Source organism: Leucoraja erinacea, chromosome 28 (assembly GCF_028641065.1).
Source record: "Leucoraja erinacea ecotype New England chromosome 28, Leri_hhj_1, whole genome shotgun sequence".
Classification (NCBI taxonomy): domain Eukaryota; kingdom Metazoa; phylum Chordata; class Chondrichthyes; order Rajiformes; family Rajidae; genus Leucoraja; species Leucoraja erinaceus.
This window is the reverse complement of record NC_073404.1, coordinates 17,995,793-18,010,431: the sequence shown is the minus strand read 5'-3', so window position 1 is coordinate 18,010,431 and position 14,639 is coordinate 17,995,793. Positions and strand designations below refer to the sequence as shown.

Here is a 14,639-nt window from a genome sequence, read left to right as displayed (position 1 = left end):
ATGACACTGTGGTGGTGGGCCTGATCTCAGACAATGATGAGAGGGCCTACCGGGAGGAGGTGGCTGATCTAGCACTCTGGTGCCAGGAGAACAGCCTCCTCTTGAACATCAAAAAAACGAAGGAGCTGATCATGGACTTTAGGAGGGCACATCATCCGAGGACGTACACTCCATTGAGTATAAATGGGGATCCTGTGGATAGGGTGAACTGTTTTAAATATCTGGGAGTCCACATCTCTGAGGATATGACATGGTCATCACACGCCTCAGCACTGGTGAGTAAGGCAAGGCAGCACCTTTACCACCTCAGGCAATTGAGGAAATTCAGAGTGTCTCCGAGGATCCTCCAGTGCTTCTACGCAGCGGCGGTGGAAAGCATCTTGTCCGGGAACATTACCATCTGGTTCGGGAATTGCTCTGCCAAGGACAAGAAGGCTCTGCAGAGAGTAGTGCGTTCAGCCGAACGCACTATGGGAACTTCACTCACCCCCCTGCGGGAACTATACAACAGGAGGTGCAACTCCAGAGCAAACAAAATCATGAGAGACCTCTTCCACCCCTGCAACGGACTGTTCCAGCTGCTACGGTCAGGCAAACGCCTCCGTTGCCATGCAGTGAGAACGGAGAGGTTGAGAAGGAGTTTCTTCCCAGAGGCAATTCGGACTGTAAACGCCTTTCTCACCAGGGACTAACTGTACAGAACGTTTTTCCTTCTATTATTTATTATGTAAAATAATATGTGTGTTATGATTGTGTTTATAATTTGTTTGGTTGTTTTGTTGTTCCGCGAGCATTGCCACTTTCATTTCACTGCACATCTCGTATGTGTATGTGACAAATAAACTTGACTTGACTTGACTTGACTTGAGTCGTGCACTCCACAAATCGGGTCTTTATGGAAGAGTGGCAGCAAGAAGAAAGCCATTGTTGAAAAAAAGCCATAAGTCCCGTTTGCAGTTTGCCACAAGACATGTGGGGGACACAGCAAACATGTGGAGGAAGGTGCTCTGGTCAGATGAGACCAAAATTGAAGTTTTTGGCCTAAATGCAAAACGCTATGTGTGGCGGAAAACTAACACTGCACCCTGAACACACCATCCCCACTGTGAAACATGGTGGTGGCAGCATCATGCTGTGGGGATGCTTTTCTTCAGCAGGAACAGGGAAGCTGGTCAGAGTTGATGGGAAGATGGATGGAGCCAAATACAGGGCAATCTTGGAAGAAAACCTGTTAGAGTCTGCAAAAGACTTGAGACTGGGGCGGAGGTTCACCTTCCAGCAGAACAACGACCCTAAACATACAGCCAGAGCTACAATGGAATGGTTTAGATCAAAGCATATTCATGTGTTAGAATGGTCCAGTCAAAGTCCAGACCTAAATCCAATTGAGAATCTCTGGCAAGACTTGAAAATTACTGTTCACAGACGCTCTCCATCCAATCTGACTGAGCTTGAGCTATTTTGCAAAGAAGAATGGGCAAAAATTTCAGTCTCTAGATGTGCAAAGCTGGTAGAGACATACCCCAAAAGACTTGCAGCTGTAATTGCAGCGAAAGGTGGTTCTACAAAGTATTGACTCGGGGGGGGCTGAATACTTTTGCACGCCACACTTTACATTTTTTTTATTTGTAAAAAAAATTGAAAACAATGTATCATTTTCCTTCCACTTCACAATTATGCACCACTTTGTGTTGGTCTATCACATAAAATCCCAATAAAATACATTTACATTTGTGGTTGTAACGTGACAAAATATGGAAAAGTTCAAGGGGTATGAAAACATTTGCAAGCCACTGTATAGGGCAGAAGCATTACTTCAGTCACAGACAACAAACTTTGTTTACATGGTGTAACCATTCTGTGACGTTGTGAAGATAGTTTTTAGAGGAGATTCACGTATTAACATAGAACATTTACAGCACAAGAAGAAGCCTTTCATCCCATCAGCCAATAGGTGTAGACGTGTGAAAACGCACACCTCCAGATTCAGGGACAGTTTCTTCCCAGTTGTTATCAGGCAGCTGAATCATCCAACCAAATCCAGAGAGCAGTGCTGAACTACTATCTACCTTCTTGGTGACCCTTAGACTATCCTTGATCGGACTTTGCTGGCTTTACCTTGCACTAAACGTTATTCCCTTATCATGCATCCATCTATCTATCTATCTATTAATATATAAAACTCAAATCCATCCGCCTGCAGTACGGATCCCTTCCTGCCTTTTGATTCGTTGACGGCTGCTCCTTCCTATCAGCTTCCAACACACTTCGAAACAAAGTTGCAAGACAGGAACACTGAACTTTTCACTGCTGCAGCAGGCAGGGGAGGTGTCAATGGATTTTTTTTTAAAGAGGCAGGGCAGTGCTGGAATCTTACTTTTGAGAACGGCTTCAGTTCCATTGGAGGAGACGGGTGCATGGTGGAATATTGGGTTGGGGGATCACACCATTGGGGGAGCAGACCCAACGGGTCTGCACTTGGTCTAATACACTGTAAACGGCTCGTTTGTAATTAGGTATTGCCTTTCTGCTGACTGGTTAGCACGCAACAAAAGCTTTTCACGGTACCTTGGTACATGTAACAATGAACTAAACTGTAAACCACTATGTCTGTGCCCACCATGATGCCAAGATAAACTACTTATCTGCCTGCACATGCTCCACCTTTCTCCATTCCCTGTATATTCATATGCCTACCTAAATGTTTCTTAAATGCCACTATCTACTCCACCTCCACCACCACCCTTGGCAGCACACTCCAGGCTATGTAAAATAACTTGCCTGTCACATTTCCTTTAAAATTTACCCTTCTCACATGAAAGCCATGCCCTTTGGTGTTTGGCAGTTCCAGCCTAGGAAAGAGATTCTGACTGCCTATCCTATGTATGCCTGTCATCATTTTATATCCGCTAGGTCCCTCCTCAACCTCTTGTGTTCCAGAGAAAACAATTTAATTTGCCCAACCTTGCAGTTTGTTTAAGAAGGAACTGCAGATGCTGGAAAATCGAAGGTACACAAAAAAAAAGCTGGAGAAACTCAGCGGGTGCAGCAGCATCTATGGAGCGAAGGAAATAGGCAACGTTTCGTGCCGAAACGTTGCCTATTTCCTTCGCTCCATAGATGCTGCTGCACCCGCTGAGTTTCTCCAGCTGTTTTTTTTGTGGACCCTCTCCTTGCAGTTAATGCCCTCTAATCCTAGCAGCGTTCTGGTAAACCTCCTCTGCACCCTGTCCAAAGCCCCCACACCCTTCCACTAATGGTGTGACCAAGACTGCAAGCAATTCTCCAAATGTGATCTCACCTTAGTCTTACAGAGCTGTGACATGACTTCCAGTCCCTTACATTCAATGCCGTGACCAATGCATGCCGTACACCCTCTTTACTACTGTATCTGTGTTGCCACTTTCAGGGAGACATGGACCTGGAGCCCACGACCCCTCTGTACATCAATGCTGTTAAGGGTCTTGCTATTATCTGTGCACCTTCCCCTTTCAAGCTCCTAAAGTGCAAAAACCTCACACTTGCTGGGTGGGTATTATTGTTACAATAAAGGCAATGCCCAGAAGACTTATCTATTGGATGGGATTAGATAATGGATTTGAAGAGCAGTCAGTAAAGTGTGCTATTAATGAAGCTCGTAACTCAAGCCAATGTTACTTCCTCTCCATAGTTAGAATTGATCGATGAAGACTTCCCAAAGAATACACATTGATTTTTGTTGTAAGATTGAGGTGAAATACATAGGATCCTGTACGACAACAGAGCATATTGTTACAGAGGATCTCGACCTGAAAATACTGTCTGACCCACTGAGTTCCTCCATTGTTTTGAGATTTTTTTGATGGATGGTTGTCAGGAGTAAGAGAAAAGCCCTTAGTTGTTTCCATTTCTATGACAAGCGCATCCAGCATTAAATTGTGCAGCCGAGTATTGTCAATGAAAAGACAGGCATTTCGAGGGTGTCAAAGTTTAACAATGAAACATGAATCTGCAAACATTCCACACAAGGCTGGCCTCTTGCTACATAGAAGGCACAGAACGTGATTGAACTTAATTCAGTCAAATCTTGAGGAGAGTGCAGCAGAGAGGCAGTTTTGACAGAAATAGCTCGAGTCATCTAGATAAATATTTTAAACAACCTGATGGAGACAACACTCATATTTAAAGAATGTGCCATAAAATGTATCTTGTGTAAAAGTCTGAAGAGTGTAGGTAAAGCACGAAATTCTTGCAAAGTACAAAAAATAGAATATCAGAGTTATGTAGTTATGAGCAATTTTCCGTAAATTACATTTTTAATCTAATCCTTGGGATAAAGGATATGTCCTATTATGAACAGCTAAAGAAATTAGATCTACATTCTGTGGAGTTTAAAAGAATATGAAGCCTTCTCACTGAAAGGGACAAGGTTCTGAAGGAGCAAACAGGGTAAATGTCAAGGTGTTTACACCTGTGGGAAAACCTCGAGCAAGGTGAAATAATTACCAGATTAGGTAGCTACTGTTATTTAGTACTGAGGTGTGTCAGTACTAAATAACAGTGAATGTCTGAAATTCTTTACCCAGTGCGTTGTGGAAGCCGAATCATTAGTTTTTGAAAGATCACGGAATTGAGGGTTATGGGGAACTGAGCCTGTGGAGATGGGATCTGGGGCAGATCAGACACTTTCATATTGAATGACAGGGCTCCAAGCCTGAATCCAAACTGAAGCACTTAAAAAGCACCAGCTCATGATGCTTTTCACCAAAATCATGAGAGACCCCTTCCACCCCTGCAACGGACTGTTCCAGCTGCTACGGTCAGGCAAACGCCTCCGTTGCCATACGGTGAGAACGGAGAGGTTGAGAAGGAGTTTCTTCCCAGAGGCAATTCGGACTGTAAACGCCTATCTCACCAGGGACTAACTCTACAGAACGTTTTTCCTTTCTATTATTTATTATGTAAAAGAATATGTGTGTTATGATTGTGTTTATAATTTGTTTGGTTGTTTTGTTGTTTGTCTTTTGCACAAAAAATCCGCGAGCATTGCCACTTTCATTTCACTGCACATCTCGTATGTGTATGTGACAAATAAACTTGACTTGACTTGACTTGACTTGACTTGACTTGACTATAGGAGCTGGTAAATACTGAACAGATCCTTAATCACCAATATTGGAACTGGCTAGACTCACAGAGCTTTCCTGGGTCTTCCCATTGTACTGTACTCTGACAAAGGGATCCGAGGCTCCATTCAAATCCTTCCGAGCCAGGTCTCTGAAAAGAAGGAAAGTAGACTTGTATTTATGCGGTGACTTTCACAAGCGCAGAACATTTCCAGAGAACTCATATTTCAATGACTTTCACCACTGCTGGATGTAACTGATAATAATGAATAAGAGGGAAACAAATACTGTACAATTCCATCAAAAATAGTTCAAAAATATAATTGGTTGAAAATCATCCAAATACACCGATTACTAAAAACATTCCTCTGCATGAGTCACAAAATGAAATACCTAGAATGTCTCTCATGACTTGGACCACACACTCAGGCCCACTGGGGACACCACGACAACCCCACATCCTTAGTTCCCACTGAGAGGATGAGGGGCTCAAAAGCAGTAATGCCCCTGTCCCACTTAGGAAATCTGAACGGAAACCTCTGGAGACTTTGCGCCCCACCCAAGGTTTCCGTGCGGTTCCTGGAGGTTCCCCGAGGTTTTTGTTAGTCCCCCTACCTACTTCCACTACCTGCAACCTCCGGCAACCACCTGCAACCTCCGGGAACCGCACGGCAACCTTGGGTGGGGCGCAAAGTCTCCAGAGGTTTCTGTTCAGGTTTCCTAAGTGGGACAGAGGCATAAATGTGCATTTCTGCCATTACACTTCCTCCATACCCCTGGGTAGCTTCGGTTTGGTTCATTCATTTATTGTCATTCGATAAAAACTCGCTTCCACGTGAATCATGAACAAAATTTGTACTCGGGTCCGAGCAGCGTAATAGCGCAGTTAGACATCAATAAATTCTAACATAAATAAAAACCTTCCACAATAAAATCTAAATAATGATGAGCCTATGAATAAATAGTAAAAAGTAAAAAAGCAGCATGGTTGAAAGGCAGCAGCATAATAATGTCCATAGCAGCAGCAGTAGCAGCAGACAGTTCACTGGGGTAGTGAGGGTTCAGTCAGTGAGGTAGGGAGTTTAAAAGTCTCACGGCCTCGGGAAAGAAACTGGCTTTAAGCCTTGTTGTCCTGGCCTTTATGCTGCGCAGCCTTCTCCCTGAGGGGAGGGGGGGGCAAAGAGTCCATTTATCGGGTGGGTGGGGTCCTTCATGATGTTTGAGGCTCTGCTCCTGCACCTGCTGATGTAAATGTCCTCAATGGCAGGGAGGCTGACTCATCATTGTGGGAGATTAATCTCACCACGGCCGTTTCACAATACGATTGTCCGGATGTTTGGCCGAACAGTCATAAGTGAGAAGAGTGGACAGCAGGGGGCTCAGGACACAGCCCTGTGGGGAGCCGGTGTTGAGCGATATGGGGGGGGATGAGACACCGTACACTTTAACAGACTGTGGCCTGTTGGTCAGGAAGTCTAGTACCCTGATGCACGTGGATGGTTTAAGTCCAAGCAGCAGCAGTTTGTTGACTAAAGTCTGTGGAATGATGGTATTGAAGGCAGAACTAAAGAGCAAAAGCAGTTTATTCAGAACACTGGACAAGTAATATCTAAATAATGCAAACTCTGCGTGTCATCCCCATTTAAAAATAACTCAATGCACTTTCATGTTGCAAATAGCTGTGAAAGTTCCTCAGATATATTACCAAATGATTTGTGATTCACCGCAAAAACACACCCGGCTGCTGGACCCGTGCTGGCAGCCAGCGAAGCAATCCATCAGTCCCATTTCCCCCTCTGCTCACTTCCCTGTACTCCTACTACTTATCTCTCTCACATGCCTATGAACTTCCCTTTTATTATGTTTGCCTCTTACTATGTGGGGAGGCAATACCAACTGTTTTGGAGCCATTTTACAAATAACCAGTGCCTGATTCAAACTTGGAAGAGATGGGCGGATGGAGAATTATTTTTCTCCAATTACCAACATCGTTGCAACTCTGGCATCAGAGGGACCACTCTTGGGGTCAAGGAGCTCATGCTTTATATTTCAGAAGTACAGATTGCAAGCACTCACAGTAACCTATTTCAAAACAGCCAGACCTAAAAGTACTTTGTAGAGGCACAGCAACCAGGAATGGGAATTCAGTGGTATATAATGCCCAAGGAATCAGCCACTCCCCAGAATCAGCCTTACACTGGGAAAGGCGCTCCCAGTAGCCATTACATTTGTAAAGAGCGTGCAGGTCCAGGGCTATGGCTGGGTCCATGGGATGGGAAAAGTCCTCCAGGGAGTGATGAGGGAGGGTTGAGGATCGGTACAGGTGAGCTACTGGAAAATCAGGCCAGATCATTTTTGGGTTGGGAGGCCAGAGATAGTGGAGTGCCTCAGGGATTGGTGATGTGGGCCAGGTTGTTTAAGATCAATAGTCGTGAGTTGGATATGAATCTTGGTGGCAGTATGAGTAATGAGGAGGATGCTGAGCAGCTTCACGAGGACACAGGCGCAGGACACAGGTTAAGAGAATGGGCGAGGACAGGACTGTAGAAATATAATGTGGAAACATGATTCATTCTGATAGAAAGCAGTATTATTTTTAGATGGTGAGAGATGAAAATTCTTGGTATTTAGAAGAACCTGGGTCCCTTGTACATGATTCACTGAAAGTTAACATGTATATACAGCAAACAACTTGGGAGTGCAAATGGCATGTTGTCATTTATTGCAGCAGAATTTGGGCTTAAGAGTGAAGACATCTTCCTTTAATTGATACGGGTCCCTGGTGAGACCACACCTGGAATCGTGACTTTCCACTTCAGGAAGGATATTCTAGAGCATTGGCAATCTAATTTAAAAGTAAAAAATCTTACAGGGCAGGTTGCAGGAATGGTATTTCCTCAGGCTAGGATATCTAGATAGAGCTCTTAAAGAGAGTGGAGTCAGGGGATATGGGGAGAAGGCAGGAATGTTCAGGTCATGAACATATTCTGTGGCTGAGCCCCCAAGCACTCTTTGGTAAAGAATTCTAAAGTTTTATCACCTCTGGCTGAATAAATTTATTTCCCCCTCATTTGCAGATGGATGGTCCTCATTTCTGTGGTCCCATGTGTCAATAGACAATAGACAATAGGTGCAGGTGTAGGCCATTCAGCCCTTCAAGCCAGCTGTGATCATGGCTTCAGTAAAATTGTAAATTGTCCGTGGTATGTAGGACAATTCTAGTGTACCGGTCGAACGCTGGCTGGCGTCCACTCGATATGCTGAAGCACTCTTGAAGATAGCAGAGTCAGGGGATATGGGGAGAAGGCAGGAACGGGATACTGATTGTGGATGATCCGCCATGATCACAGTGAATGGCGGTGCTGGCTTGAAGGGCTGAATGGCATACTCCTGCATCTATTGTCTAGAATACTTTACCAAAGAGTGCTTGGATGCTCAGCCACTGAATATATTCATGACAGGGGCTGATCTCTAGATATTAAGAGAATCAAGGGGTGTGGTATTGGTGTAATAATGTAGAGCTGAGGAAAAAAGATCAGCCGTGATCTTATTGAATGCAGAACAAGTATGAATGCCAAATGGTCAATGCCAGCTTACCTGTATATATCGTCTGTTCTCATAAAAGTAGCAAGTTTATTTAATCTAAAGATTATTTTTAAAATATAAAATTGGATCCGCTTTGATAACTGTTGATTCTTCACGTTAGAATAGTCCATTTGAAATACGGAAAAATCCAGCCAGTTTTTCACGGATGTAATTTGCTAAAGTGAAGGTGTTTCATCACTCAGTTCCATGCAATCACTTGTATTTTCTCTGCCTCTTTTTAAGCAAACTTGTGGCACTCAGGATCTGCATCAAAGTGAGCGTCGCATTTCACCAGTTTGTCATTGGATGCAACAACTGCACCTGCGTACGTGCCCCACCGCATCCTAGTCACATTCACATGCAATGAAATCCAGTATTTTAACACTGAGGATAATGAAAAATTGTCAGGCTGTATTGTGTAAATTAATTCCTCTCATTGAATCTCACCACTTTCAATTAACTTTTTGACTGAGGTATTTACAGTTAAAGAAAATCTATTTTAAATAAATCATCTTGGTAATAACCTGCCTGAAGAATGTTAATCAGTGCAGGATAAAGTCCTTGATTGGATCCTCCTGGGTTTCTCCCAACTCTTGACCACAACTGAATGGACCAGTGATCTCTTTACAGAATCTCAAATCTGCCAGAGATCTCTTTCTTCTCGTCTGCTGAAGGGTCCCGACCGAAAACGTCATCTATCCATGTACCCCAGTGATGCTGCCTGACCCACGGCGTTACTCCATCATTTAGATATAGATAGATATGCCATTTATTGTCACTATACATGTACAGTGAAACTGAAAGCTGCTCGTACTCAGTGCATACATACAATTTTACACAAAAAACAAGAAACAGAAAAACAAAACAGAAGGGAGATGGGGGGGGGGGAATAGGTGCACAAATTCTACGGCGCTACATACATATATACATATATACAGATGGAAGTCCGTGTTGGGCGGTGTAGTCAGTGCATGTGTGGATTTGAATTTATGGTAGATATAATTCTCGGGAAGCAGCTATTCCTGAGTCTGTTTGTCCTGGATTTGATGCACCTATAGCGCCTTCCAGAGGGCAGCAGGTCGAACAGTCCAAACGCAGGATGGGAGCTGTCTTTGGTGATCTTCTTTGCCCTGCTAAGGCAGCGGGAGGTGTAGATGTCCATCAGGGAGGGGAGAGGGCAACCAATGATCCTCTGCGCTGTCCTGGTTACCCTCTGAAGCCTCTCCCTGTCTGTACCAAATTTGTAGATCGCCCGGCGTGGGGGGAGCTGAGATTCCCTCCCGATGCAGGAGCTTGATCGCCCCGACGTGGAGGCCCGCCACCGGATACGTTTTTCCGCCTTCCATCACAGTGAGGAATGTGGAGGAGTCACTGTGGTGGATGCTTATGTTAAAATGTATTTGTGTGCTCTGTTGTTTTTTATTGGTATGACTGTACGGTAAATCAAATTCATCGTATGTTGCAAAACATACTTGGCTAATAAAGTATGATTATTATGATCATATTAAAGTCTCTATCTTTATGGCATTTGTGGCATCTTTGGAGAGGTATTTAACCCTACGATCTCCTGACTTTGAGACAGGACTGTAGCTGATATCTAGGTGGGTTTCACAAAAACTGTACCTTTCCACATGGGCCACCTGGAGCATTGTGTACAGTTAACATCAATAATATCATTGACGCAACTACAAAGGAAAAGAGAGAGGGGCTCACCTTTGCTCATTAGTCTTCCGCTTGGGAAAGGCTGCTTCCAGCCACTTCCTTGGAGACCTCATTACCTCACAACCTCCCACATAATCTGTCTCACTTCCTTCATTATAGCCTCAAGCCAAAACACATGGTCCAAGCTGCTTATAGCTATTTAAGAAGGAACTGCAGATGCTGGAGAATCCAAGGTACACAAAAAAGCTGGAGAAACTCAGCGGGTGCAGCAGCATCTATGGAGCGAAGGAAATAGGCAACGTTTCGGGCCGAAACGTTGCCTATTTCCTTCGCTCCATAGATGCTGCTGCACCCGCTGAGTTTCTCCAGCTTTTTTGTGTACCTGCTTATAGCTGTGTTTGTTTAACCACCAGCTGACCCCCTTTGGTGTTCTTTGTCTCTCCTGCTGTCAGTTTATTCAATCAGACCCTCCATTCCTATTTTGTTTCCAGCAAGATTTTGTTATCAGCTTCCAATGAAGTTATTCCCTCATCCTCAACATCTCACATCCAGTGGAATTTTCTCCAGTGGTATTTTTGCATCTTTGAGCAGGCAAGGAACTGGAGTGTGACTTCCTGGCACACTTGCTACTGGGGACTTGTATTTCAGCACTGCAGCCTCACGAGGAACACATTCCCAATATCGGATTTATCCTGGATGCTGCCAGGTTGATTACGTTTCCCGACTCCATTGAATCTTCAGCCTCGTTGAATAGAGTACATCCACCACGTGTCGTGACGAATGTTCCTATACGCTGTGTCTGGTTGTTTAGTATTGCAAGGGCTTCTCCGTGCTCTGTCCCCACACTGCTCTGGATGAACTGCACTGGTGAACTGCATTGGTGCTAACACTGCTCTGGATGACTGGTGAACTGCACTGGTGAACTGCATTGGTGTTCTACTCTGTGCGCTGGTGCTTGCACTGCTCTGGATGTACTGCACTGGTGAACTGCATTGGTGCTCTGCTCTGTGCGCTGGTGCTTCCACTGCTCTGGATAAAATGCTCCACTGTACAGCACTGGTGCTCACACTGTTCTGGGTGAACTGCATTGGTGCTCACACTGCTCTGGATGAACTGCACTGGTGAACAGCACTGGTGAACCGCACTGGTGTTCTACTCTGCACTCTGGTGCTCACACTGCTTTGGATGAACTGCACTGGTGCCCAGGTACTCACACTGCCCCGGATGACTTGCTCCATAGCAGGCCAGCAATGCAAACACTCCAACCAGCTCATCAACATCATTAAGAGGAAAGTCCACCTTTGTCTGTTCTGTGCTGCATGTGCCTCTGATCTAAACCACATGCTACAATGCTGAAACCTCTGTGGTTTAATGGGCCAGTGAGATGTGAAATAATTACTTCCGGAGACTCAACCGTCCTCTGGGCAACAATGACGGAGAGTTCTGCAACATCCTCTCACGCTGCTCCACATCACTGTCTAAAACTCTCGTTTCCCTCTCCCCTGACTAGTCTGACGAAGGGTCTCGACCCGAAACGTCACCCATTCCTTCTCTCCAGATATGCTGCCTGTCCCATTGAGTTACTCCTACATTTTGTATCTATCTTCGAGCAATACAAACAGCCTATCCCGAGGACAAGAAATCAACTCACTCATTGCTTCATGGTGCAAGATCCCTGCCTTTACGGAAAGACAAGGGACTACTTTGAACAGCGGGGTTCCTATGGATACACTCACCTTTTACACCAGCGTCAGAAACTAATTATGGAGCTCCCGGCAGTAATTGTTGTAGATGGTATCTCACACAGGGTGATTGTGCAAAAAGGAGTTGTTTTTTTAGTGAAGAATATTTTAATTCTCTTGTACCCTTGCAATTCAAAGTTGTCTGATTAATTGCATTCATGTTACCATGAAATCACTCCTATTATTTCCTCAGATTAATTCATGACTTTAATACCTAAGGGCAGATCGTCATTCGAACCCTTCTTTCTCGCACCCTCCTCCCCAGTACCTCCAAGGTTTTCTTATTCTGAACAAAACTGATGCTACGTTGCTAACTAATCAATGTGTGTTTGGTCACGTTGTCTGTGCTGTGGTGGGAAAAATCCTAGCAGCAGCTGACCATCTCAGTTCATAATTGCATTAGGGAGGCCACGCAACTCTGCACTCAAGATGAGACCTCAGTTACTTTTCCTTCAGCCCAAGGGAGTTGATATTGCAGGCTTCCTCAAAGTGAAGTATTACCTTGATGCAGAGTCTCCCCAGCAAACTACCTCCTGGCATCATTGAGGCCTTCCCCCACTGACAACAAGCCTCCCGGGAGCACAGTTCTTCTCCAGATAGGCTGATCTCTGCCCCCCACCTCTTAGAAGTGGGCCAAGGGTCGTGTTTCCACGCTGTGTCTCTAAACTACACTGTCCCTAGTGTGTTGGAAGGATAGTGTTCGTGTGCAGGAATAACTGGTCGGCCCAGACTTGGTGGGCCGAAGGACCACTGTTTCCGCGCTGTATCTCTAAACTGTATCTCTAAACTAAACTAGAACACTCTCCCACCCGCCTTCCTTCATTGCAACATCCATTCCTTCAGTTCCTCTGTAGCTGTCATTTTAAAGACTTGGTTAAATGCCGTCAGCCGAAAGAACATGCAATACATCGAACACACTGAAACTGACAGGTCTGGCATCACGTATGGACAGCATTTTTTATCCTGTGAATCAATTGAAGAATTGTTCTATTCATACTGTTAAAAGATGGTAAGGCAATTTCTAGTCCGTGTACCTGAGATCCATCTGCCAGTGTGAAATACTTTCCAATGAGCCGACACACACTTGGTTCCAGATATCAAGAAGATCAATTTATCTGTCAAACTGAGAATCAGCGGCCATTCACTGTAGTGCCATAAACTGTTACCCGATTAACACAATCTCCAGCCCATCCACTCATGGGGCTAGCACAATGGGTACACAGATTGGTTGATGTTTATTTTAGAGATACACTGATCCCAGCGCACTAACACTATCCTACACACACACTAGGGACAATTTACACATACCATGCTAATTAACCTACAAACCTGTACATCTTTGGAGTGTGTGAGGAAACCGAAGGTCTCGAAGAAACCCACGCAGGTCATGGGGAGAATGTACAAACTCCGTACAGACAGCACCCGTTGTCAGATTCGAACCCGGATCTCTGGCGCTGTGAGGCAGTGACTCTACTGCTGCGCCACCGTGCCGCCGTTATCCATTTAACTCTCAAATTCATCCAGCCACAGCATTTATATAAATCCCACAAACTTTGTTACTCATGGGTAAATACTAGATTAACTCATACACTATCAGTTATCTGGGTTTTGTGTGTGCTATGTGGGATGTTCATAATTTGGTTTTGTTTTGTTTAGAACAATGGAACATGCCCTTCGCTCCACCAAGTCCACGCCGACCAACGATTGCCCCGACGCTAGTTCTATGTTACCTCAGTTTCACGTCCTACACACAGGGGGCAATGTACAGAAGCCAATTAACATACAAATCTGCATGTCTTTGGAAAGTGGGAGGAAACCGGAGCACCCAGAGTAAATCTACGCAGTCACAGGGAGAATGTACAACATCCATATAGACAGCGCCCATAGTCAGGATCGAACCTGGATCCCTGACACTGTAAGGCAGCAACTCTACCGCTGTACCTTTGTGCCATCTAATCTACATATTTCCGTCAGGCTAAATATGTGAGGGTTCCTTTCTCTTTGGGGTAAATGATATATTCTCTGTCTCTGAGGTAAATATGTGGTCCGTTTCTGACTGAATTTGCGATATCCCTCTTGGGTATATTTCTGTGTGCAAGGGATGAGGGGGCTTCTCTCCAGCTCCTTGAGAAAAATGTGTGTGGGTTGCTCTCCAGTTGTGTGTGTGATGGATTTTCTCTCGTTGCCTTCTCTCTCTCTCTCTCTCTCTCTCTCTCTCTCTCTCTCTCTCTCTCTCTCTCTCTCTCTCTCTTTCTCTCTCTCTCTCTCTCTCTCTCTCGCTCACATTCTCTCTCGCTCACACTCTCTCTCTCTGTGATAAATGTCTGAGCCATTTCCCCATGTGTTTAGTTTAGTTTAGTTTATTGGCACATTTGCCGAGGTACAGTGAAAATCGTTTTTGTCGTGTGGAAATACCGTACATGGTTAGACACGATGCATTTTGACATTTTCACTGTCTGTGGTGAGACAGGTTGGCTGGGTGGGTGGGTATGTATGTAAGCAATGAATGGACGTTACTGGGCTCTTCACTTGTGTAATACTGAGG

At 44.7% G+C, this 14,639-nt stretch overlaps 1 protein-coding gene across 1 annotated transcript in view; it reads right to left on the bottom strand.

Moving 5' to 3' along the window:
* The window catches only part of rasa4 (RAS p21 protein activator 4), a 129,372-nt gene that overhangs the window by 44,348 nt on the left and 70,385 nt on the right, over nucleotides 1–14,639 (bottom strand). Inside the window, exon 6 of the mRNA XM_055657920.1 lies at nucleotides 5,175–5,256. Coding sequence (XP_055513895.1) covers nucleotides 5,175–5,256 — 82 coding nt within the window. The remainder of the gene's footprint in view (nucleotides 1–5,174; nucleotides 5,257–14,639) is intronic.